Raw genomic sequence first — 27,124 nt, 5'->3', positions numbered from 1 at the left:
CTTGTTAATTGAATATCACAATCATGCAAAAGTACGCAGTGTTTTTTCTCTTTCCTGCTTTCTTTTTTTCTTTCTTTTTGTTTTCTTTGAGCTGCATTATGTAAATACGTTTTAGGTTACTGTGTATAACGGACTACTCACCACGAAAAGACACCAAAAGGTTCTGAGAGTTCGCATTAAAAGCCCTGTAAACTGTTCTATAAACAAGCACCCAGCTGGGGGAAGTTTCCAATTGAGAAGGACACCAAAAGCTCTCATGCAAAACACTCGTTAAATTATTCACCTGAAAAAAACGGGTACCTCTCGTTGCACACAGGTCTCTCGTGAAACAGTGGTCTAAACTCTTTTTCTTGAGCGATCTTTCTGAGGGTTGACCCCACCACCGATTCCACATCCTGTTCGGTAATTGTGTACTTCCCATTTAGGGAACCTATCTTTTTACAGAAAGGCGCATTAAGTGGGAAATGATTCCAGTGCGTGAAGTAGTAAGCGTGAAGGAACGCTCGAGCCAACGTTAACTACAGCGTTTCGTGTTTTACATGCACTAGAGTACATTTTACGTCGTTTTCATCTATCGTTTTGCACGGTGCTAAACATATGATGGTGATAATAACTACTGACCCGTTAGCCTTTGAAAATTAGAATAGAAATCCGTGTCTAGGTTTTTCTGATGACGATAGAGTGATGCTGCCCCGGGACAGATGATGGGAACAAGAGTCAGTCACTCAGAAACGAAGAGGAGACGAGCATTATTTTAAGTTATTAATCTAACACTGATATATACCTTTTTAGGACCTTTTGACCTCAACAATAATTGTTCAGTCCATACAATAATAGCAGTTTATTGCTGTTACAGGAACAATTAGATTAAGAAAGGTTATGACGATATGAAAAATAAATCACGACCAAAACAAGACACATTCAAACTTTCTACTATTAAAAACAAAAGTCAATTTATTATTATATTGTAAGACTGTAATAGATCAGTTAGATAGATCATGGAATAAAAACAGTGAACGTCAAAACTAGCATACAACAAGCAATTACAATTCCATAGACGTCTGCCACATTTAGATAAAACGATTGAAGTAACGAAAACATTTTGATGTGCTGGTATAAAAATACGCTACAGAAACTCCTCAGGCATTATCCATTGCTTTGCATTCCCCAGTTACCGCGCTTCCATTTACATTTACTCATTTAGTTGACGGTTTTATCCAAAGCGACTTCCGAGAGAGGCAGAATACCAACCATGGACATAGCCGGTGGCATTACGTGCCGCCGCTGAGTTTAGTATCAAAAAACAAACAAACCAAACAACAACAACAAAACAAAACACTTTTCCACTTCTTCCACGCCCACTGCAGATTTCCAGACAGGAAAACCGGAACTTTAGTCCTATGTTTCCGGGACCCAGAATGTGTGAAGATCAAAATCCTTGTGCCGAGGTTATCATTGTAAACCTTTATATTTGTAATGTGTAGGCTATAGTATTTCTTACTCGGGAGAGCAGTCAGCTGTTCAAAACTGTCGCCACCCGTTGGCGTGTCGATGCGTACATGTGTGATACCGATTGTGTTAAATCAACAACAGCAAAAAACAAAACAAAAAAAAACACCACCACCACTAACAACAACAACAGAAAAAGTTCCGTCAGGTAGAGGACCATTACTGATGAGTTTGGAAGTGAGCCGAATGCTTAACATTAATTTAGTGACATTTTTGGGTTCACAATGTTTGTCGATTTTTCTGACTGATTTCTGATTTTGTTGTTAATGTGCTTATTGATAAACGTGCTTAGGTTAAACCCAGTCTGTAGTCTGTGCGTACGTCCGACTTAATGTGGAGGCCTGAAATTTTGTTCGCATTTTCCGCGGTAGAATTGGTGTTGATAGAGGCGTCACCGTAATCGAGGTTAGAGGTAGCTAACTCAGGTCTTACCTCACGAATAGCTAGGTTTGAGGGGGCATTGGAACGTGAATACGTCTTAGAGTATTTAATGTTGGTGGACCTGTGTTATGCATACCCCAATCTCTCTCTCTCTCTCTCTCTCTCTCTCTCTCTCACTCACTCACTCAAGGGATGGCATCTTCATCACTGAATGAGGATTTGAGCTGCAGCATTTGTTTGGACACATTCTCCAATCCGTCCACTCTACCATGCGGTCACAGTTACTGCATGCGCTGCATTGGCAATTACTGGGACCAGCAATGCGGCAAGGGTACATACAACTGCCCCCAGTGCAGACAGACCTTCCCCAAACGACCTCCTCTCTCCAAGAACACACTCTTGTCCTCCATGCTGGAGAAGCTGAGTAGAGTGGGACTCGCGGAGACCCATCCCTCTGCTCCTCCTGCTCCACCAGAATACAGTTTCCAGTTCCCCTCCTTTGTGATTGACCATCATGAGACACAGGTCAGGGCCTCAAGCATTTCTATGCCCTCCTCTTGCTAGTTTGAATAACCTGATGTTTTATAATATTTTTTATTTATGATTGGATAAAGGGCAGCTGGCCCTGTATCAGTACTGATAAGTAACTTCTCCCAGGGGCGTTTTCTGCACACTGGCAGGACAGCTTTTTGGGAGTCTGTGTACTTTGGTTTTTAACAGATCTTGTAATGTAATAGGAAAGTCTCAAACTGAATTTTGTTCCAAGCGACACCTCCCAGGGGAACTGTGTTTTTGCTCTCACTGTCTGTTTCTCTCAGAGGTTGCTGATGATCCAGCAGAAGCAGCTGCAGCAGCAGGAACTCAGACTCGCCCTTCAGACTTTTAATGTGAGTGCACAATCAAGAGGGAGGAGCTATCACTGTTATGTCAGAAAGGGACATTTTGGGTGTGTCACTTCTAAAGCATTCTAACGTGGCTTGTACAGGCTGTTGTTAACTATGGAACTCAGCATATCTTTCCCAGAATTAATGCACAATTCTTTGAGTCACATTATTTAAAAAAAACAAACAAACAAACAAAAAAAAAAACAACCCAGCACCAGTCAGCATGCCTGGGAACTTGTCTGCCTCGTTCGTTAGAAGAATGAATATCTTTGTTCTCTTTTTTTTCTCTCTCTCAGAGGAGCGCGAATGCCATAGAAAGGGACCGGGCTGAACTGTTCTCAGCGCTGTCAGAGTGGATACAATGTTGTGGTGAGAAGGTGCAAAATCTGATCCAGAATCAGAGGGAGCACCAGAACATGCTCGCAGAGGAACAGCTTCAGAAACTGGAGCAAGAAGTCCACCAACTGACTCATGCACAGGTGACAGACTGATACATGCGTAATTGCAGGAGCAGCCCATGTTCCTCATGCCCACAGACTTCTGCGCAAACGTTATGAGAGTAATAGGCACTCCTTTTCTCTCACATAGCATTACATTACTAGATGACAATGGAATAGAGACAAGAAGTAAGATATCCACAACAATTTTCATATGCACAGCAAAAAACTAGAAAAAAAAATCGTTGGTGATTCAGAAGTAAGATACAGACTGTCATATTCAAAACACAAACACACGCAAACTTTGCTTGTTCACTATTCTCCTGTTTTGGTGTTACAGGGCACATGGCAAGGGTGTGAGATGTCAGCTGGTTCTCCTGTAAACTCAACTATCTCTTTTAGTGAGGTTGGTTCAGTCATGAAGAAATTACAGCCAAAACTGGAGAAAGACTGGAGCAAGATGTACAACGTCCTTGTACATACAGGTAACGTACATATGCCATTAACACATAGACCGAGAAAACACACATAGATCAGAAATTACATAACACACTTTATCGTAATATTATAATGGGTTTGCGCCTCTCTCCCTTCACAGTGCATCAGGTGTGTGTGTTTGATCCTGTACAGAAGTCTGGTAAGAAAGACTGTGGACTTGTATATTTTACTCGCTATATTATTATATATTATTATAATATTAGTCTTCATTTTATTTGTACAGGAACTCTCCAAGTTTCCCATGGACCCCAACCTGGAACTAGAGAGGAGCATTTAAAATGTGAGTATAATTCACATGCCAGTACACAACCAATCATGCTCTCTTACACAAAACTAGTTTGTAGTATTTATAATCAGTCTATAACTAACTGATCAATCCACTGCCACCTCTTTTTGTATGTGTGTGTGTGTATATCAGACTGGGTGGAGCTGACAATAGAGCCACTGTCGGTTCACCAGGAGCTGATCCTGTCTGATGGGGACCGGTCTCTCCATCGTGGCCAAGTTCAACCGTACCGTAACCACCCTGAGCGTTTTGATTGCTGGGGGCAAGCGCTGGCACGACAGCCGCTAACTGGTCGTTGCTACTGGGAAGTAAAGTGGGTGGGTAAGCAGGTCGACATGGGGGTTGCTTACGGGACTATGGGCAGGAAGGGTTGGGGTAACGACTGCGGACTTGGACGAAACAGCCAATCCTGGAGCATCCGTTGCATTGGGTCCAAGTATGTTTATTGTCATGACAACCAGACTACCTCAGTTACAGTGTCTGCCCCACATGGAGGAGTAGGTCGGATTGGTGTGTACCTAGATCATGGGGCGGGGCTTCTGGCCTTCTATAGTGTAAATGACATGCAGACTCCACCCACTTTAACACTCCTGCACAGCATAAATACACAATTCAACCAGCCACTGTATTTTGCTGTGTGGATTGACACCTGCTCCAATGTCACATTGAAAGTGAAAAGAGAATAAACTAGAGAATGTTTTGTGTTGATCATTAACTGAAACAAGTACTAGTAGAACTTATTCTCTATATGGATTCCAATAAAACTGGTCTTAAATCATGTGCAACATCTCTGTTTCTTTGTCTGAATGGCTGCAAAGTTTCATACCTGAGTAATTCAGTGTCTAGAGGGTATAAGTGTGTGTGTGTGTGTTTGACTATGTATCAAAGACACATGTTTAAAGGCAGACTGAGGGTGCTCTGAAACTCTTTATTGTTAACCATTACATGATCAGCAGCAAAAACGGGGAGTGTTATTGTGTATTAGAGTGTGTGTGTTTCTGTCTGTTAAATCTTGTTAAAAGCTGCTACGTCCACGCTCTGAACCTGCAACACAAAAAAACATCATATTAGATCACTATAAAAATACATACAGGAAACACAGATGTACTTTCAATAGTATTTGAAGCCAAGTATTTGTAGCCTTTACTCACGTAGTCTTCAAACTTCGTGATCTCCTCTTCCAACATGTCCGTTCCCACCTTGTCGTCCTCGACCACGCACTGAATCTGCAGCTTCTTGATCCCGTAACCAACAGGAACCAGTTTAGATGAGCCCCATACTAAGCCATCTGCTTGGACTGATCGAACACACTCTTCTAACTTGCTCATGTCAGTCTCATCGTCCCACTGATGGAGAGAAAATAAGAGAAAGAGGGGAAAAAAAAAACGCTTTGATGAATAAAAGCAAGTGACTTGAGACACAGGAGTTTCCTGAGAATTCTATAGCTGAAAGCACTGATTCTACTGAGTGTGCTCAAGTGCTTGGATGACGTACAGGCTTGACGTCCAGTAAGATTGAGGATTTGGCGATGAGGGCGGGTTTCTTCGCCTTCCTCTCGGCATACTCCTTGACCCTCTGCTCTTTGAGTCTCTTAGCGTCCTCATCTTCCTCATCATCACTGCCAAAAAGGTCCAGGTCATCGTCGTCATCATCATCATCAGTCTCTTCATTTCCGTTATCTGTTGTCACAACTGGGGTTTTCTGAGGGGCGGTCTGCGAGGGAGGGAGTGGAAATGTTAAAAGGAAAACTCAATTTGAAGTGCACAACTATGTGTGTGTATACACATGCATAACTGGATATACTTGTGCTTAACTCACGTTCACAGGTGCTGCGTTGACTACTGCTGCTGGTCTCTTCTCTAGAACAGCCACTCTACCCTCTAACTTTGACAGTGCAGTGCGTAACTCCTCCACCACTGCAGACAGTCAGACAGAGAAACAAAGACATAGGAAATGTCAGACTTGTAGCAGTGACAACTTTCACCAAACTCTAAGACTGTGAACGCTGATCTTCGTTGTAGGAGTCACACGCATCCTGTGCCTGAAGCCCACAGAACAGCAGACAAACATGCTTTATTACACACCTTTGTGTAGATTCTGATTCTCCACCTCCAGGTTCTTCATGCGCGTTATAAGTTCTCCAGTATCCACAGAACTGGGTACTGCAGTCTAAATACACAAGAGCAGTATTAAAAAAACCCCCAAAAAACTGTTGTACCTGACAAGACTATTAGACTCTATGACACCAGACCACTTGGGCAACGCAGGTGCCCACAGCAGAATATAATGGCTTCAGTGCATGCTGGGAAAAGAAGGAGGAGTCATAGGTCCAAACCCACAAATGTTCCCATGGATCCACAAACAACACCATCCCATCAGTAAATGTATCAAGTAAATACAATTCATCCCTTCCACACAACATGAATGAGCTTACAGAAGACAGTCAGGAGCCCACACAAGCACATAGCATCTGTTTGTAAACATGGAAAGGTCCACAGTATAGAGGTGCAAGACTACACTATGATGAATTAATAGGTTCTACCGACATAGTTCATTTCATGGTTCTTTATAAGTCATATAGGCAGGTATGTTTACAGAGCTTCTTACATTTCATAAATAAAGAACACACGCCAGGATGAGCTTTACTGGTCGATGTGACGCAGTTGGTAGGTAGGAGGTGTAGCAGTTCCATAGGTCATTTCAGGTCGTCCTTATATAAAATAACCAACCTGAATGTTTGAACTGTAGCGATATGCTGTTCAAACTGCACTGCTACACTCAAGAACAGAGTGGCTAGAATGTGAACTGACCAGTTAAGACAATGAAAGAGAATCTGAATAACTGTCACACACACCGAAGTTGCTTCAGATGCTGTGTTTTGTGTGAGACTCCAACCACCACACCGTAAGTGCTGTAATACTAACAGCTAATCAAAAATAAGCATGCAGTGGAGAGGGGAACAGACAAGACAGCGTTTCTCTCACCTATACACACCTGCACACAGCCAAACATGACTTACCCTAATACTGCATGTGGAGGGGTTTATTTTATGGGAGCAGAGAATGTGGAGACAGCCAGACACACACACACACACACACACACAAGCATACGCACGCGCACACATAAACACACACTTACAGACAGTGAGGAGTTGAAGGGGTATTGGGAAACATGAACGGGGCTTCTACTGGGTTGCAGCGATGTCTTCAACTGAGAGAGAAAGGAGTAATGAAGATAAAGCAGTAAGATAAAGAGCGAGTAAAGAAATCAAAGGAAATGGAAGGAGCTAAAGAAGACAAAGGAGGAGTGAGGAAGAAGCAGTGTGTTTCTCAAAATCACACATACTAAAGAACAGGCATAAAAAAAAAAAAAGGACAGAAATGAGCATTGGAGGCGTCAGAGTGCGTGAGTGTCTGTGTGCGTCACCTACTCCTGCAAGAGATTTCTGGATATTTTCCCGCGCTCTGGCAATATCCTGCAGAATACTGTTGGCTCCTGAGTCCTAGAGAGAGAGAAAGAGAGGGAGAGATCAACACACACACACCAAATGTGCATACACACAGGTGAGGACAGTGTGCATACTGTAATGTATATTTGAGTATCTGTGTAAGTCCTATATCTGTGTGTATGGAGAGAGATGATGCATTGATGTCTCTGTGCAGGCATGAGAAAGGCATGTGTACGTGTGCATACCTGTGTGGTAAATGTTGGAGCTGAGGTGGGACCATTCATCCTCTCATAGAACCGCCTCTCGGCCTCATCGTAGCGCGACTTATCAAACCAGATCTTCTCCTGAGCCAAATAATCTACTCCAGTCATGCTAGTGGGGGAAGGGGGGGGGGGAGGGGCAGAGACAGAGACATTTTGGTTTTATTAATGTTACTATTTTACTTTACAGAGTGTGTGTAAACCCTCTTAGCTCACTTCTTAACTGGTATCAGTGTGTTCAGGATAGTCTCTCTCTCTCTCAGCCACTGTTTTCTAGTCCTGCTTTTCGGAGGTACATATCTCTGTACACTTTAGGTCTCTTCCTGCTCTAACACATGAGATTCAGCTCTTTAGATAATCAAAACCCTTGATCAATCAAGTGAAGTAGTATTTTAGAGCAGGAAAGGAACTAATGAGGCTTAAAGGAGCACAGCTGGCACACTCTGCTCTAAGCAACTTAACTCCATTTATGTGAACATGTCTAACCTACACAACTTCAGTCCTCTATGTAACTTAGCTGTATTCAATTTCCCCATGATCACATTTAACATGAACGTTTATGTGTAACTGTCTAGAAGTGTACAAAGACACACCACACATGCACATGCACACACACACACACACACACACGTCTGGGAGGCAAGTGCGCAACAGAAGTGTCACAAGATCATTTGACAAGCGACGTAAAACACAAATAGAAATAAACAAAGCACGAAAAAAAAAAAAAATCAACAACAACAAAAGAAAAACAACCCTTTGAGAAATCATGTCAATATTCCAGTTAGACAAAATGAAAGGAAACTTGAAAGAAGACAAAAGAAGCAAATAAGGGGCTAAAGAGCAAAGAATTTCATATCCACACTGCATATGTAAATAACTACTGTATTATGTACTGAACATACGTACTGAAAAGTTCTGAATGTCTGTGAAAATATTGCTAATGTATCAGGTTAACAGTATTTGTAAGTGTGTGTATCTGAGCCTCAGTACTGACTCATACTCCTTCACTGATGGGCTGCAATGGACTGTGGGAGTGGGTCGCGTGGCCTTTGTCGATGCCCTTTCGTAGTAACGTGTCTCTGCCTCCACATAGCGAATGCGGTCTAGCCATACTCTCTCACTGTCTGGATGCAGGAAATAGTGCAAGGCCATTTCTCTTCCATCCTCACTGAAGTCTTCATCTTCGTCTTTTTCCGGTTCCTGCGGCTTTATAACATCAGGCTCTGCTTCCTCGGAGATACAGTCTATTACTTCCTCAGCGACCCTCTCCTCCCCAATGTTACTATGGAGGTTGTCAAGGGGTGTGGCCTGGCTACAGAGATTCTGATAGAACAATGCCTCTACTCTATCGTACAAAGGTTTCTGAAGCCACACCCCCAGCATGTGAACTGGAAGTCTGGGCAAACCATTGACTGAGCGCACAGCAGTGGAAGGCGGTGTTGGTGTGAGTGACAGGTAGCCCTCGTCGCAAGGTGTCTCTGGGGTGGGGCCCCTGTTCTGCAGTGGGAGGGGCATCGGGATATCCATGGAGATTGGCCGTTGTGGCGACTGCTCCACAAAGCGTCGTTCGGCTTGGTCAAAGCTGGGTTTGTTCACCCAGACTGACTGAACCACATGGTGACACGCGTCCTGGGCATCGTGGTGGCAGGTTAGAAAAGCAGAGCTTGCGCTGGAGGCGGTTCCGTTCTCTCTCCCCTGTAGTCTGATGTAGTAAGAGCTCTCTGCCTGCTCATACAAAGTATGTTCAAACCAAACCCCGGTGCACTCTGCCCGTAGGCCCAGCATGACTATGCTTGATGAATCCTGGAACGAACACCCCTCTCTATTCTCCTCACTGGTACAGTCCAAGTGGCTTTCAGCAGGCATAGGCTGATCCATTCCAGAGGGCAGGTTTCTCTGAGGCATCGTCTTATGCCAGCACACACAGAAAGAAGGCAAGAGAGAAAGGAAAAGCAGAGTAACAGGGACTGCAATATTAGTAACAAAGGACATCAGAGTGAATGAAGAGAGACTGAGAAACAGGATTAAGAGTTTAAGCATGCATTTACACACTTAAGGCCAAATGATGAAGAACGTTTGCACGGAAAAAAAAAAAAAGAAAAAAAAAGAAACTGTAACCATGATGATGTTGATGACGATGATGATGACGATGATGTGAGTTCATTACAACTCTCTTAAATATATTCTTTCCGTACTGGAATAATGAGTGTTATGACCTCCCAGACCAGTCAGAGATAACAGGACAGAGGAACAGAGAGCTGAAGAGAACATGACAGGGATGGAAATAGGAAAAAATGTGGAATGCTTAAACAGAGAAAAGAGAACACACACGGGAATACACATGGATGCTCAAATACTTAAAGACACACATCTTGCGATGCAACAGAAGTTCTACCGTCCATGCATTCAGCATGCAAATCATCTACATGCACCATGTTTTACACAACTCACCTTCTGTAGCAAGTGTCAATGTGACTGAACAAGGTGTGTGAACACAACTCAATCTATTTCACTGGTCAGCCACATGGAACAACCCAGACAACTACAGTTTTCATCTTAAGCTTAGAGAAGCTTGAGTAAACCACTGTACAGCTCTGCAGTACTAATTATATACCAAAACCCAACTCAGAACAATAAAGTTATATCACCTGAGACATTGGGTTCAAAAGGACTGTGTCTTTTTTCTGACCCTGCACATATATCCTACATCTTTGTAAGTCAAACAATGGATTTGTGATGGGTAGGTAATATATCAGGTGCAGTAAGCCCATGAGAGGTTGTCCAGCTGCATCCCGGCAGATATGCCTTAGGACAAGGTTGAAAAATATCCACGTTATGACTGGAAACACAGAAAGCTACCCAGGCCCACAGCTTTAAGAAATTATTATTACAAATCCATATGTTACTTCAGGAAGACGGGACGTTACGTTTGTTAGATACTACGGATTTTGAAAGGACATGTGCCTTCTGTTGGTTCACAGGAGCTAGAGTTCAGAAGTATTGCTCCACATCACCACGTGTAAAATTCTCATTATGGTCACAAAGAATTCTCTTCCTTAAACTGCTCTCGTTTCCCTCCTCGACCCGAGTGAAGCTCTCCTAAGCTTTGACACACAACCAGAAAACTACCATACGAATTCAATGGTGCGTTAAACAAGCGGCAAAAGCTCACGATTTCTTTGGAACAGTACATATATTGCGTTTTGAAACACACTTCTGCAGGAGCGAACATGTGCAGAGACACGTGCGTCATTTGCCTTGTAAGAGTTCCTAAAATGCGTATGATTTCCCAGACATAACGGCACGTTCAGTGTCTGCCAAGACACAGTAACTTTGCCATTCATGTTCTCAGAAAAGGCCCATTAAAGCAAGACATTTCACGGTGTATTGGCCGGAGGATTTCTAGTAATAAGTGAACAGTAATGAGTTAAATCCTTGGGAAAAACTCTTAATCAGAGTATGGATATCTAAGTGATTAAAACTGCTAAAACAGAAATCGACTTGGCTGCGTAATCGGCTTGCCTTTATTATACGAGTCAGTAGCCGGCAGCTTATCAGGAAATCTGATTTAAAGCAAAAGTGTTTCGCAGCAGCATTAATTCAGATGACATTAAACTCGTGGCATTTCGTGAGCACAATCCGCATTCAATTCAATAATTTTAATGTACGTTAAATTATGAATTATACACTCCATCCCAATACGGCAAAACAGAAAATAAAGTTCTCATACTATCCATGTTCTTTACCATGATTTACAACTACGCTTATCGCGTACTAAACAAAATAAAGCCGACTTTTTTTAAGGACTACAATGTTCAATTAGGCTATTGTTAGCGGGCCAATTGACCGACTATTTGACAGGCTTCGAGATCACACATATGGCACCCCCTTGGCCAAGAAAACCCCCTGCCTCTGATCACTATAAATGGACGATAAAAGCACATAACATAGCAAAAATAACAATTATTTAGTAAATATATTTGACTCGCTGACCAAATGGATAAATACTCACTTCTCTGTGTTTTTGGGTGATTTCTGGGACCAAGAGTGTGCGTGTAAGCCTAACGCCGCACTCACAGCAGAAAGGATCCTAGCAAGGAAGAAGCAACTATTCACTCATAACTTTAGGGGGGGAGAAGAGGAACGTCGAGAAGTGTGTAAACCCTTGAGACAAAACGGCGCGTTATTCAACTAAACCCTAACGTATACAATATAACACAATTATCATTGTATAGTTATGAACTATTTTGTTGCTTTTTTTCCATAGTCACATTTCCTTAATCGAAGACATCCACCCTTACAGAATTGGTAGGTCCTCTATCTCGCACGACTGCGCGCAAGATCGGCGTCATACAATTAATAATTGGTGGGCTTCCCTTTTCTGTGGCGCAATTAAAATGTGGATTTCTTTATGTTGTTCTCCTATCTTTCCAGGTGGTAATGAAAAAGACACAGCAAATACTCTAGACAAATGTGGCGTATTCAAATTCGTTTATTTCAAGGGTTTAAGCAAATGTGAGACTTCGTTATTCCAAGACACTGAATGAACGAATGAATGAATGAATGAATAACTCCTGAATGCCTGGACATGACAAAATGAAGCAAAAAGGAGAGAAAATGTGAGGCTGACACAAAATGTTTCTACGTGTCTGTGTAATTACTTGCTCTGTGATTTGCGTGCCTTTTCGAACAGCCTCCAGACAGTGTAAACGTGCCAACTCTGCTTTGATGTGTTGTTCCCAGATGGTGAGACTTATATAAAAATATTAGTCATGATATCCATGATACTGAAATATTACAATCATGTGTGTGTGACATATGTACAATACACCATATTTACAATACAGTCTGAAATAGTTTAGATAAAATTGTTACCTCTAACATATATTTAATTACAAAATCATAATGCTCTTTATTCTAATAATGACCATCAGCAGATCATCAGGCCTCTCTCTTTCACTCCACTTGTCTTTGTCCTTCTCCTTTGTCTTTCTCTCTACTTGCGTCCAAGTTCTCTTGCTCTCTCAGTGGCTGCTTCAACAGCTTCCATAGCCGCTGCTCTGAACCCACGTTTCTCCAGAGCATGCAGCCCAAATATCGTTGTCCCCCCGGGCGTACACACCTCCGCCCGCAGCTCTGCTGGGTGCTTCCCAGCGTCGCGCAACAACCGACCAGCACCCTGCCGTTATAGGAACTCAAATCAATCAAAAGCTGTCAGCTACACCTGTAGAAATAACAGATATAATGGTTCTCAGTTAATAGCGATACTGATAGTTCAGTGTACTCACCAGTATAGTCTGTGCAGCAATGCGATGAGCCAGTGAGCTAGGCATTCCCATCTTCACTGCACCTTCAGCCAGGGCCTCTGCGAATAAATAAACCTACCAACCCACCACAGCACAGTCTGTTATCTACAAAGCCAAAAGCAGTCACATCGAGACAACACTTTAACAGAAACAGCAGCACAATATCAAACTATACACCGAAATCCAAACTAAGCCCTTGTTCCTTTCCACTTTACTTTCTTATCATCTTACAGCACTGGAGAGATATTAGAGACAGTAACAACTGATTGGGTAGCCTGAGAACATTTTGTGACTTGAGTTCTGCCATAACAATGATAAATGTGCAGTATGATCTGTCAGTTTATCTTTATCTATTAACATCCGTACCAAGTTTATACAGACTATATACTTGAACTTACAAAAGCCACTCCACTGCCACTCAGGCCTGTATGCGCATCAATCCAGGGCTCAGGACCTTCCTCCACCAACCCACATGGAGAGAGCAGGTTCTTAAGCAACAAACCAGCTTCCTGTCCAGCCCCTGATCCACGGGCCAGAAGCAGGGCTCCTTCCTGGAGCACACAGGGAAGGTTTGGCATCATACGCAACACACACGCTCCGGCAGGCAGCAACTGGAGAGACACAAGGAGAGACATGAGGATGCAGAAGTACTATGTGACAATCAAGAACAATAGTCCAAACTTCGCATGTTTGAAAGTCTCTTACCGCTTCCAGTGTTGCAAGGGTAACACCTGCTGCCATAGAGACGATGATATGGTCATGAGTAACAGAACTTGCTATTTCTTTTAAAACTGTAGGGATGAAGTGTGGTTTGACTGCCAGGAAGACCAGACGGGAGAAACTGACCACTTCCACATTCGAATGTGTGACTGACAGCTCCATTTCCTGTGAAGATATTCACTCAGTCATTAAAACTACAGGATGAGCATCCCTTATCCGAAATGCCTGGGATTTTGGAATACTGTATTTGAATAGTTATTAAAGCCTACAGAGGACTACACACTGGCGACCTGTCCATGGTGTTTCCCCGCCTTTCGCCCTATGAGCGCTGCGATAGGCTCCAGCACCCCTCATGACGCTAATTAGGATAAGCAGCTTAGATAATGAGCGAGTGAGTGAGGACTACACAGTTGTGTTAACTATATCCATACATCAGCCACTCTTACCCCACAACAAGTTTCACCACACCATCATAGTTTTAGTACCTGAAAGCGGGGGAGGTGGTTATTGGATGGTGCACTCACTATGACGTTAGTGGGGGAAACTTCACCTATAATGCAAGACAAAGAAACCCAAGTAGAACATTAGCAGTTGTAAAGCACTTAAAAAAGTTTTCAAGTCCTTAGCACACGATGAAGGTGCCATTTCAGCAACTGTTAGTCCAGCTCTATTGTTATAGTGGCAGCTGTCAAGGAGCAGCCATAGTCCCTGCTGACAGTTAGCTGTTCAGACTTGGTTAGCCTTTATGACACTCACCTGACAAAAGGATGCCCTGTGCTATCCCAAACGCCATGTTCCCCGCGCCAATGAACCCGATCTTCAACTGTGACAATTCTGAAGTCATTGTGATCTGTGTAAAAGATCAGAATATGATATGATCAGGTAAGATTTGAGAGAACCTGTTAGAACCATTCATTTCCTCCGAGTAAACAAAAAGGCCTTTAAAGACATTATAAAAAAAGAGACCGTTGGCCATGACATGGACCTCTAGCTTCATCAGTTTCAAAGCCTTTCTATCGCGTCTTTTTTATTGCACTAAAATAAACATGCCCAGTTAGCTACTCAGGTATCCGACCACTGTCTTTATTATGGCAGTTTTCTAACTCCGCCCCTCAGTTCATACAAGTAGTACTATACTGAGAAACACCAGGGCCAGCCCAGGTTTTAGGTTAGATGAATTCAGGATCAGAGAGAATAGTAAGATAAAGCCATAGAGGCTTTGGTAGAAAGAAAATCCACTTGCTCTTTCGCAAATGGAGCATCGGTCGGGTGCTTCAATCTGGTGCCCAAACTGGTGTTGCCTCTTGAGTAACTTGCGCGAAAAAACAGTAAAACATGAAATACAGCTGCACCAACTCAAAACGAATCAGCAACAGTTATCACAATGATTGTGCCACGTGGAATCATCTTTTAACTTGCAATATCTGACGGCACTGTCTCATTGTCTAACAGCCCTGACCATGCGGCGAGACCAGTTTCCCAAAAGGTACAGTCATTACCTTGAATGAAAGGTGTGGTCCTCCTCGAAGTGTCACTTAAACATTGTTGTTTTTAACGTCCCTTGCTCAATGTGTTTTCAGCTACAGGAAGCTGCCGAAAGCACACGTGTTTGCAGTGGGCCGACAGCAACAGAACCCGGGATTTCTCAATCCATTTGAAATAAGGGCCGTTAGAGTAACGTGTTAAACGAAATAACCAAACTGCTATAATTATTGTTATGTGGAGTAACGGCCCACAGCAACACTAACATGAAGCGAAACTACGGACATACTCTTGTAACCACGCTGGCCATGACAGTAGGAACATCTGATGCCCTAGAGGGGTGCAAGGTGACAATACGTTGTTGCGTTGTTATAGTCTCCCAGGACATTTATGTGGTACAAATGTATTCAGTTCAGATATGAATGCACTTTTCCCAACTGGTTGGGTCACCCTTGCTGAAATTCAGTCTGAACAGAAGTGGAATTAATTTGGAGGGCTGTGCGTAGTGAAAGAGGTGTGTGTGTGTGTGTGTGTTGAAGAATTGTAAATCAAGAGGTCATGAGGAAAACGTGGTGTACAAGGATTTTATTTGACCCAACCATGGAAAAAAAAAAATCAGTAAGTTGAAGGCATTTAAAAGAATCTAATCTTATAGAAACCAGAGGAAACAAAACCAAATACATATAAAAAAAAAAAAAAAAACACAAGGAAAACAGTATATTCTTCACTCATTGATTTGTGCAATTATTAAGTTAAAGTACATAAAACAGATTGCATTTAAACTGCATTACCCTCAGAGATAAATCGTTATGTCAGGCCCATTGACGATTCATCTTCAAACGCCTGATGTAAAATTCAAATAATAAAAACAATTACTAAGTGAATTTCCCAGAAATATTCCACACTAGTAGAACTGTGATCAAAAATTACACATCAAGAACATATCCTCCATCATTGGCCTTCCTCAGACCGACATTTAACATTCAAAATACAACAGAAGAGTCACGTTTGTTCTATTTGTTTGCCATGAATTACACAGCCGAGCACATATGAACCTACTAACTGCATACTGTCTATGTTCTGGTCGTATCGTGATAGGTACCATTTCACACAGACAACCAAAATGTTTTCAAGTGTGTAGGGACAGGAGACAGACTTATTGCAGGCTGGTCTGAAAATTGGTATCATGTGATAGAACGGTCAGGCAACACTTGTGGGCTGTGGATCTGAATGCTAGTAACAACCTTAGAAATGGGCACAGCTGAGAGGGAAGGCATTCAGTACATCTTAATGGAGTGCATGGTTACTAACAGAAGGTTCGGAGTGAAAGCTCTTGGATGGATGGCTTGCTCTCACAGGATTTTTAAAAAAGACCAACTGAGATAACAGAAGAACTAAACAGGGAGAAAAAGCCCCACACCACCAGTTACCACAGAATAATTTTTTTTTCAAAATATTGCTTCTGATTATATTTGGATTATGTAATATATGGGTTGAGGCAACCAGAATCAGTATCTAATTGGTCAATTCAGTCATGTTAGACAGACCAATCCAAAACACATGACCTCATACATTGACAGTGCCATTTACAGTGGGGTGATCCTTTGACCAACTATAACTGACTGCTAATCCTCCTTCAGTGAGTTTGGTGATCACTCTTCATTTGCGGGCAATGTCATAGTTGGCCACAAACCAGTCACAAGTTTCTTTAATGGCTAAGGAGAGAGAATGAGAATGTTAAGAGTACGTAGTTTGCATGGTTACATATGAATGTGTTTGTATGATCGTATGAGAATTTGGGTGATGGAGACTCATCTTTTCATCTCTTTTTTTTTGTAGCTGTGAACATACCTTTGTCAAAAGGTGTGAATTTAAAGTCTGGGAGGTATTTACGCAGTTTAGCATTGCTGGCCGTTTTCTTAAACTGCCCATCAGCTTTGCTGGTGTCAAACTGAGTTAGGAAGTCAAGATCAACTTCTAAAAATTCTGAAAAACACCTAGTTCATGTACCTGATGTGAGAAACAAGCTATCTATTTGTAGCATGAGTGTACGGGTGTGTTTCACAGAGGGATGCACAAACCGTTCCACTTTATTCTACTATATTCAATATTAGTGATGGTATAATGCTCTGATTCTTCAAAACGATCCTTGCTACATGTTAAGAGTTCACTGAACTAGTGTTTCATTCGGCTAAAATCCAAAAACAAAACATCAGAAGTCATCCGAAACCCAGCCCAGCTGTGAAACTTTCAGCCTCCTGAAAACTCTGAGAGGTTTCTGTCTTGTTAATTTGCGGGTCTCAAAATGAGCAGATACTGTTTCCTGTGTAGAGTATTTGTTCAGCTGAAAAAAGGATACAACCACTTGGCCTTTGAACCCAAATGCATTGACCACAGCCTCAGCAGCCTGCTTAATGGACACTTCATCCTCCTCACCGACTGAGACAAAGACAGGGAAGGAAATAAAGAAAAAGAACCATCATCGTTCACAGAACAACAGAAACATCCATTTATTTGAAACATCTTTTTTTTTTTTAAATCACGCATATAATGATAACTGCTATGATTCACTCTTCTGAAATTCTTCTGCGTTACTCTTTGAATGCTCCTGCTGCTTTCTCCAGTACTGTGAGTCCAGTATACAACTGTTTATGTACGAACTGTGTTGTGAATACCTGATAGTATAATTGGCTCCACCTCATCGTATTCTCTCAGTACCCAGATAAAGAGACGAGCCAAATCCAATGAGTAGATGAACTGTCGCAATGGGGTACCAGAACCCCAAACATGTAATGCTTTACCCTCCTCTGAAACATACACACACAAGGGAGAGGACAATTATATTAACGAATACACCATATTGCTACCATATGTGAATGTTTTTGTTTGCTAATGTAGCAGAAGGAAACAAGACTGATCTGTTTGACTTAGAACTCAAGCAGTAGCTGGTACATCCAATTTCTCATCCACAACAGGGGTAGTAATGTTATGAAACTCTTGCCATGAGGAAGAATGGACAGGCATGAAAATGCTTCACCTGACTCTATATAGCTGCTTATATGAGATTATTTAACTTGGACATGTCTCTTTCTTATTCTCTGTCAGTGATGTGTACGAGAGTCCACTTTTTCAATATTGTGTGTGTCTTATTTGTAAGTGTGTGTGTATATTACTCTGAGCAATATAAGTCTTGTGCATAAGTCCAGGCAATACATGTCCATCTTCAATGTTGAAGTTGTCATGAGGACCGAACACATTAGTAGGGATCACAGCTGTGTACCGCCGCCCATACTGCTCAAAACATGCCCTACACACACACACACACACACACACACACACACAGAATTTTAACATTGCCATGACACTTAATATACATTAAACATTAAATGTCCCATACTTACACAGAGACACATATCCCAGTGAGGCACTCAGCTATGACAAACTAGCAAATCCAATATATGTATACAATGTTTTCACATGTATTACAAAACCATATACAAAAATCGCACTTAGACAATACACAGTTTGATCCACACAGAAAACAGGGAAAACAGACTGAACCTGTTGTGAACATCAATCATCCGCTTTGCATAGGCATATCCAAAGTTGGACTCATGAGGTGGACCATTATGGATCTAAGAGAGGGGGAGAGAGAGAGGGAGAGAGAGAGAGAGAGAAAGAGAAAGTGAGTAAGTGAGTGTGCATGTGTGTACATAAAATTCACCTTGTATGTAGCAGCTGTATGTATAGTGTGTATACCATAGTCTCATCAATGGGGTAGGTGGTTTTGTCAGGAAAAATGCAGGTTGACAGACAGGAGACGACCTTGACCACCCCAAACTCATGAGCTGTCTGAAGCACGTTATCATTGATGTACAAATTATTTCTCTGAAAAAGTATACAGAAAACATACACTATCATTACAGATGCAATACAATTATACAACGAAATTAAAACTACATATGTTGTTTCCTAAACAAACAACTTAAACTCTTTCAGAAATCAAACTGGTTTGAAGAGTGTGTTTCCATGGACTGCTTGTGTGTGTTGTGTGCGTGTATGTTTATCGGTGTATAAGTTACCCAGAAGTCAAGATTTTGTCTCATGTTTTTGAAGAGCCCGCCCACCAGGGCAGCTAGATGAATGACATGTGTCGGACGATGCTTCTGAAAGAGCGCCTTTGTCTCTGCCGCATCCCTTGACAAATCATAACAACACATTATAACTGATGCCCTGGCAACGGCAAGTGTGTCATTTAGATTCAACCATGCTACTCTGACTGGGACACAGCAAGTGCTTCCTCAAATGACTGAGGCCTGAGACCTAAACAAAGCACAGATGTTCTTGATTTCACACGGCACAAACTGACAGCATACTCACAGTTTATTTATTTACATGAATCAGCTTTAAAAAAAAAATGTTCATTTTTTCAATGTTAAAATGCTCATTTTTTCACTTCCAACCAGCCATGTAAGTTCTTTAAATATGATCTTCAGATAAATGAGATGTATAAATGTGTATATGAGAAACAGACAGAGATTCTCACATGAGGTTGGCATCTTTAGAGGAGAGGAAAATCCATTCCTCCCCTTCTCTTGCTCCACCCTCTTCCTTCACCACTCTCTCTATTGCTTTGCCAACCAGCCCACTGCCTCCTGTTACCAATACACGCATCTTGCTGTCCACTCCTTCCATCTACACAAGAGAGAGGGAGGTAAAGTGAAAGTTTAAGAGACAAGTATCTTGGTAGAAAGACGCCTGAAATTCTACAATATCTGTACCTAACAATATATTTACACAATATAAGACATCCATAACCCTTGTGAAATTCATAAGCAAACAGGTATAGAATTCTGCACCTGCTCCACTGTCAGCAAGCTAGACTATAAGTGCCTTTAATAAGATTACTATATTTCATTATAGCGAGCGTGTAAACTATGACACTTTCCCTTACATGTAAGAGGGTATGAGATGAGAGAGAGAGTGTCTGATTTGGACATATGTTAAACATGCCACGTCACACGGAAGTGGAAAACTAATCCGAATATTAATTTTGGAACAAAGATCTATTAACACACGCTACTGGTTACAACAAAGATCTATAGAATGACTTCGCCCTCCCCACTTAGCAATTTAGACACCGCTCGTACTGCTACATCCCTTCGCATCATAGTTAATCGATATTCCAAGTTTATGGGCGATAGAATCTCTGGATCCTGGAGGCAAGGAACTGTCAGTGCCACTGTATGATTTCACCCCGTGTAGGTGATAGTCTGGACAAGTTCAGTTAAAGCAGTGCAACCAAGTTATTCAAAATTAATTTTCAGGCGCATTCAAAAACATGAAGGCTCACAGAAGTTAAGGCTCACAGAAGTCTAAAATAAGACTAACTGGCTGCTTTTAAAAGTATTTACACCGGCAGACCTACCTGTTCGAACAAGTTGTCATCACAATGAAAATTTCCTCTCTCCTCGAATTATTTTCTGGTCCGCAAGATAGTGCGGCCGGAAATTTTGCGGCCCCTGCTGGGGTGGAGTTTTATTGCGTCTTAGGTTTCAGTGATGTGCATTCAAGGCAGTTCAGAAAATGAACTGAAATAGAAACCATGATGTGAAAAACAACCATTTTAGCTCTCCCAGAGTTCAGTACTGGCTTTTGAACGCACCACCTCCATCCCCACTTGCTGCATTGCTCTACCAAGCGGACTGCTGCCTCCTGTCACCAACACATGCAGCATTGCATCCACTCCCTCCGTCTAGACAAGATAGAACAAAAGAAAGCATAAATGTGAGACACAGTTACCAAGGCAGACAGAGATGCCTGAACTTGTATCTACAATATCTATATAGAACATAGTCGAACATCTATCTATCTATCTATCTATCTATCTATCTATCTATCTATCTATCTATCTATCTATCTATCTATCTATCTATCTATCTATCTATCTATCTATCTATCTATCTATCTATCTATCTATCTATCTATCTATCTATCTATCTATCTATCTATCTAACTATCAAATGTCTATATACAATGGCTTCTGTAGCACAAAATGTTATGTGAACAAAAACATGTATCTCTTCCTATGTCTACACTGTAAGAATCAATAACTTGGGAGAAGATACCACATGCCCAAGCAAGTCAATTAAAGGCCCAAGCTAATGCCTGATAATGATTTTTAATGGAGGAAGGTTTAACCTTGTGCATTCCCTTCAACTGTCTCATCTCCTCCACATGAATGAGATGATGAAAATGGGAGAGCAAAAAAAGGTGGGCAACTAAAGGATGTGACTCAAAGTGAAGTCAAAGTCAGCAGAGTGATAAACTGAGAAGACAAATTAAGTATATCTGTACAAGCTGAAAAGTCAGGTACAAGATAAGGACAGGCAACAGTAAGCAGACTAATGACCAGAAGGAATCTAGGCTCTTAAGATCATAGTTGAACAAGGAAAAGATAAGACTAGTCAGTAATAAAGGTAAGGATATGATGTAATGGCTTAGTTACATGTCCTTTTTTTCCCCTAGTGTCATCTAAAGGGTTGAAGAGAACATCCCATTAGGAAATGTAACACCTATAAGTGCCTCGGATAATGGAGAGCGCACATTCAGTGCCCAGTCATATCCATTCATATGAATTTGATCACTGACCGGATACGATCTTTAAAAGACAAGTTGTCATCGAGGACAGAGCTAAGATACTGGCCCTCTCTCAGCTGGTCGCTGCTTTGCCTGTCTTGTCTAATCCTGCAGATACTTCTCAGAGGTTGGAAAGACCTTGAAATTAACTTTATCGGCGTATAGTACAAGCCTGAATTCCTATGTACAGCATTAAATGCGATTTGCAATTAGTGTCCCACTTATACATAATAGTGTAATCAGCGTAAACAATATGAGGAAGTAACAAAAAGTAGTAACAAAAATTAATTGATAATAATGGAGGTGATGAAAATGCATGTGAATGGCAAAATAGAAGGGTAAACATGTATGTGAACTGAAAAATAGATATTGTCAGTTGATTTGATAAGCTTAACTGACATTTTATTTGAAATAGTGTTGCTTTGATAACGTGCTCGACTGACATCGGTCATTTACAGCAAGCAATTTTTGTTACTTCTGCTTATCGTTTACAGCAAGCAATTTTTGTTACTTCTGCCCAAAATGTCAATCAAAAACCATGCCCACTGATGAGCTGATCGAGTCATGGTTGTGGTGCCTGGCAGTAGGAGATATTATGGATGAGGCTGTGTTGGAGCCCACCAGAAGACGCAGATATGTGGCAGAAGGAGTGGGATCTGAAGGGAGGGAAGAACTTGCCACCTTAAGTTCAGCTTCTGAGCAGAGGCACAACATCCTCAGCTCTCTGCAGCTTGAGAGCCAAAACCTCAATCACAAACTATCCAATCGCTTTTATGTAAAATGTACATTCAGAATCATGAGTTGGAATGATGTCATTCCAAACGAAAAAAATGTGTGCATGTAACCATACCTACTGCTAAAATAAAAAGAAAAAAGGTTCCAATATAGAGCCCCGTAGAACAGCATTTTGTATAGGAAGCTAGACATTAAGCTATCTAGATGGACACTTTGGATTCTTCTTTAAAGTAATTCTCAAACTACTGTTGTATTAACATAATTAGGACATTATTCAATTAAAGATGTGTTATCTTGCAGTGGGATCCAGTTAGTCACTCTGAATTCTCTCTTAATTCTCTGCATTATTAGCACAGTCCTACTAAAACTGGCACAGAAATAATCTACAATGTCTCCTCACTAGCAATACATGTAATGATATTTGAAGAGTTGTCATGGAACTTTCTATGAATTCAGGTCTTCTGGCTGATGATGCTCCTGGAGCACTGAATTCAGTAAACTTGAGGAAACTTACAAGGAATTGCAGTAGAAAGTATATGATTGTTTCCTGAACCAAGGAATTAAGTGAAAGAGGAGGGAAGATGGATTGCATGTTAATGTAATGTATTAATTAAATAGTTATGTATTAATTTATTAATTAAATAGTTACAGAGAAAAGCATTCTCAAACACATTAAGATTTACCAAGTCAAGTGTCTCCACAGATGGTACATCATAACCACCTGTTACTGTTCCTGTCACTGCAGAGGTACAGGCCGCCTCTGGGCTCCATGGTCCTATTCCTGTTGACAGAGAGGCACCGGCCGAATCTGGGTGTTCTCTTCCAATCTCTGTTCCTGCAGCCGTTGCCTCAGAGGCTCCTGCTCCAGTTCCTGTTCTGGTTCTCTCTAAGACTCTGATCCCAGTCCTTGTCCTCAGCATCTGCTGCCACTTCTGCAGATCCTTTCATGACATCTGGCATTAATGGGACTCCAGTTTCTGTTCTGGGTACCAAGCCCTTGATGTCGTTTGCAGAGTCTGTAGGACCAGAGACTGTACCTGGTTCTGTCCCCATTGCCTAAGAGGCTCCTGCTCCAATCCCTGTCCCTGTTGGCTCCGAGGTCAATGCTCCAGCCCCTGTTCCTGTCACTGTCGAGGTTCCAGTCCCAGGTCCTGCAGCAGCACCTGAACCTCCTAACTGTCCATTCTTGTCAGCTGCCCCAGCCAGCCCTTTAACTAGCCACTTTTAGTTCTCTGCAAGAAAAACAAAATGTTTTTATATGGGCCTGTAAAATGTTCGATGGAGGATCCCTCTCTAATGGAATAACTTGTGCCCATCTCCATACTAGAATCTTGCTGTTGTCTGCTGTCAGATTAAAATATCCAAATTAATGGTTCAGGAGTGATCTTCACAGCAGTTTCCAAAAGATAAGGACCATCAGGACCAGCTGATTTATTTCATGTTTTGGAAAGCACTGCATACAGGTCAGAAGGTACATGCTGACTGAAAGTACTGAGCGTAGTTGCTTTATCTTGAAGTACATTATAGTCCATCTTTATTTATTGAGGAAGCAAACCCCAAATTTGTCTTTCAAATTTGGAGGAATTATGAAATACCACATAACATTTTCATTTTAGTTTCATTCTTCAGGTACTGAAAACATGAACTACTGGTGCTACTTTTGAATTCTTACAGAGAAGGCAAGATTTCACTCCTGAATAGCATTTTACAGTTCCTCTGTTCCTCTGTGAAGTAACCACTGTCCCATGCTTTTACGTTTTTCAAAAGGGAGCACGTTGGTGTGTAACATCTAAGAACAATGAGTGAAAATAAAACTGCCACAACCTATGAACTGAGAAATACTTTTCCCAAGTAAAATTTATTTAAATCATCTACGAAGGCTTGAACACAGAATATGTGACTAGGGCTGCAACAATGACTGCATCAGCGCCATACTGGGGTATTAGGAGGTGTATCGCGGTGTTGAGCCCGTCAACACCATTACCGTTATTACAGCTTTTTCCGCCCTTATCTGAGAGTGCTGACATCCTCATGTAGCTTTTGACTCGCTCTGTGGCCTTGTCTTCATTTCTCATTTTTTTCTATCAGTTTGAAAAGGATCACGTCCACAGTATACCTGTGGAATTGAATATATTCATTTTACAAGTTTTTTGAGAAACCTACTTTTGCGAACTAGTCCTAGATCGTTTAACCATCATATTTTGCATGAATTATCAAGAGAGGGTTCTGACCAAAAGCTGTCAAAGGAATTGTGATTGGTCAATGCAGACACAGCCATCAAGTGAAATTTGATGGTGAAAGGTGCCAAAACAGGAAGTGAGTCACATCTCAGCAGTATTGTTGGAGTGATGCCAAAATTGGTGCACTTTGTTGGTATTAGGAATACCGGGTACATGTCAAGTTTCATGAAATTTGGCCACTTGGAGGTGCTATGCCACTAAAAAACCCCATTTAAATCCCCATTACTCCGACACGAAAGCAGATATTTCACCTAAATTTCTTGTGCTTCATCAAAGTTAAGGATCCTAACTGGGAACGTATGAAACCTCTACGTCAGCCATTTTGTGTTTCATCCATCTTTGATTTTGTCAAAAACACATTTAACCATCTCCTCCTAGAGTTATGGCGCAAGGAGGTTTGTGTATTACCTCTTTGGACCATTGTCTTTAAGAGTTGTTAAAGGATAGTTGCCAGGTTGAACAATATGTACCCACAAATTTGCCCACGAAGGCGCCATAAAGGAAGAGTGGCCATATCTTTGCAATGCTTTTGTCCATTGGCATAAAACTCGGTACACATGCTTACCATGAGGCCTGGGTGGCATACACCACGTTTAGTGAAATTTGGCCACTTTGAGGTGCTATACTGAAGAACAGGCTTAAACACCAATGTGTTAATGACATTTTGTTCCAATGGACATCACAAGGCAAAGACCACACAAAAGAAAGCAGATATTTTAACCAATTTTTTGTAGATCATCACATTATTACATGTCAAGTCCTAACTGGGAAATGAACACATTGTTCAGTGTCCAAATGGCATGGCTGCTTAGGTACGATCAGTTTGTATCACTTCGCCTGCCACCTTTTGACTGCCACAACTGAATGTGAGTTTTTTTTTTTCTATTTCAGAAATTACATCTGAAAAGTGGGGCTGTCTTACATTTGAGAATCTGACTTTTTAATGCCATTATACATTAATAACAGCAGATGGTGCCATTTATCTGTGAATGTTTGCTTTTTACTAGGTGATTGTTCAGTGGTATTAGAAATCCCAGTAGACTACTTTATTTTTTTATTTCTATTTAAAGAATTCATTCATTTGAAAATGTATTACATTTTCATTTAAATGTGGCACTTTCATCTAAATGATGTAGAAAACGTATCACCTTACCTTGCTTTATTCAGTATGTTTTATAAAATGATATCAAATGAAATGACTTCATTAAAAAATAATGAAATTAAAATAATGAGAACAAACAAACAAAAGAAGTTCACATGCTAAGTATCAGGATTTCTCAAATTTCACACACAACAGAAGAAAAATAGTTTTGGCATTCTGAAACATAATTTTAAAACAACGAATTTTAATAGGATAAGTCATTGTAATTCAGTCATTTTTAAATGTTCTCATCATTTTTCTGCAGCTGTATGTGAAGTGAGCGACGAAGAGATGGTTGATCATTACATTTTGGGAAAAGTTGACATTTTTTAAATGTGAAAAATGTTTTGCACTGTTGTGCCAATGGTATATGGAAATTCTGGTTAATGGTTTCTTTGTGGATATTAGACTTAATATTACTATCACTTAGCTGTGACCATAACTTGATTTCAGAACCTGAGCCCAGTGCAATTACAGTAATTCCGAAAAACTCTATTTATAGCTCAGCGCTCGGAACACTGAACCTACAAATTATTCAGATTAACTCTTCATTAGCCGTACATATAATAAATAACTGTACTAAAGTAGCAAGTACAATAATACTCTTCGAATTCAATACTTCTAGCTAAGTTCCTCGACCACCACATTCAGTACCTTGGAATGCGAACGTACACGTTTATTACAACGATCAAATTCAAAAGGCACAGATTGGATGTAATGTTGAATAACTTGCAGTTCAGGTGGAATTAAGGCATAGGCGCCGATTCCGTGGGTTTAATTCCGTGGATTTCTTGTGCCAGTTTCTCTGTTTGGCAGTCATTTTACTTGCTTGCTGGTAGAGGGAATTGTTAAGCATCTTTTATTTGTATTTATGTGGTTGTTGGTTAGAAGAGTGACATCTGACTGGCATTGGCATGTACGGTGGTATGTCGGTCTTTGCACAGTTTAAAGCTTATAGCCTTCCAAGCACTCACCAGGAAAAAGTTAAATCGGCGCCTATGAATTAAAACACATCCGCTACGCACACACACAACATCTAAACCACTCACAAGAAGAAAGACAACTAAGGGTATAACAATATCCTTGCTACCTGTGTGAATAAACAACAACGCGAGTATGAGGTGTAACTCACGAGGAGGCACGCTAAACCGAAAGAAA

At 41.2% G+C, this 27,124-nt stretch overlaps 4 protein-coding genes across 4 annotated transcripts; 1 reads left to right on the top strand and 3 right to left on the bottom strand.

The window, feature by feature from the left end:
* The first annotated feature begins 2,082 nt into the window (after positions 1–2,082).
* On the top strand, positions 2,083–4,681 carry LOC115809354 (E3 ubiquitin-protein ligase TRIM11). Its single transcript, XM_030770957.1, has 7 exons — positions 2,083–2,415; positions 2,709–2,777; positions 3,071–3,253; positions 3,552–3,696; positions 3,810–3,848; positions 3,933–3,989; positions 4,128–4,681. The coding sequence occupies exons 1-7, from the start codon at positions 2,083–2,085 to the stop codon at positions 4,679–4,681; spliced, it is 1,380 nt and encodes a 459-aa protein (XP_030626817.1).
* Positions 4,682–4,910: 229 nt separating this feature from the next.
* Positions 4,911–11,775, bottom strand: eef1db (eukaryotic translation elongation factor 1 delta b (guanine nucleotide exchange protein)). The gene is made up of 8 exons (XM_030771368.1): positions 11,716–11,775; positions 7,689–7,815; positions 7,426–7,497; positions 6,080–6,164; positions 5,820–5,911; positions 5,490–5,708; positions 5,147–5,341; positions 4,911–5,039 (listed from the first exon to the last, which is right to left on the bottom strand). The coding sequence occupies exons 2-8, from the start codon at positions 7,812–7,814 to the stop codon at positions 5,001–5,003; spliced, it is 828 nt and encodes a 275-aa protein (XP_030627228.1). The 5' UTR covers position 7,815; positions 11,716–11,775; the 3' UTR covers positions 4,911–5,000.
* Positions 11,776–12,179: 404 nt separating this feature from the next.
* On the bottom strand, positions 12,180–15,319 carry pycr3 (pyrroline-5-carboxylate reductase 3). Its single transcript, XM_030771367.1, has 7 exons — positions 15,229–15,319; positions 14,486–14,579; positions 14,215–14,279; positions 13,715–13,894; positions 13,408–13,620; positions 12,992–13,084; positions 12,180–12,882 (listed from the first exon to the last, which is right to left on the bottom strand). Exons 2-7 carry the CDS (start codon positions 14,571–14,573, stop codon positions 12,700–12,702), a joined length of 822 nt encoding a protein of 273 aa, XP_030627227.1. The 5' UTR covers positions 14,574–14,579; positions 15,229–15,319; the 3' UTR covers positions 12,180–12,699.
* A 1,422-nt stretch (positions 15,320–16,741) lies between these two features.
* On the bottom strand, positions 16,742–20,676 carry LOC115809737 (GDP-L-fucose synthase-like). The gene is made up of 10 exons (XM_030771524.1): positions 20,640–20,676; positions 19,758–19,906; positions 19,294–19,408; positions 18,971–19,099; positions 18,773–18,846; positions 18,385–18,518; positions 17,887–18,018; positions 17,571–17,650; positions 17,063–17,162; positions 16,742–16,926 (listed from the first exon to the last, which is right to left on the bottom strand). Exons 2-10 carry the CDS (start codon positions 19,904–19,906, stop codon positions 16,871–16,873), a joined length of 969 nt encoding a protein of 322 aa, XP_030627384.1. The 5' UTR covers positions 20,640–20,676; the 3' UTR covers positions 16,742–16,870.
* Between the last annotated feature and the right edge of the window lie 6,448 nt (positions 20,677–27,124).

Source organism: Chanos chanos, chromosome 4 (genome assembly GCF_902362185.1).
Source record: "Chanos chanos chromosome 4, fChaCha1.1, whole genome shotgun sequence".
Lineage (NCBI taxonomy): Eukaryota > Metazoa > Chordata > Actinopteri > Gonorynchiformes > Chanidae > Chanos > Chanos chanos.
This window is presented reverse-complemented; position numbering and strand designations above follow the sequence as displayed.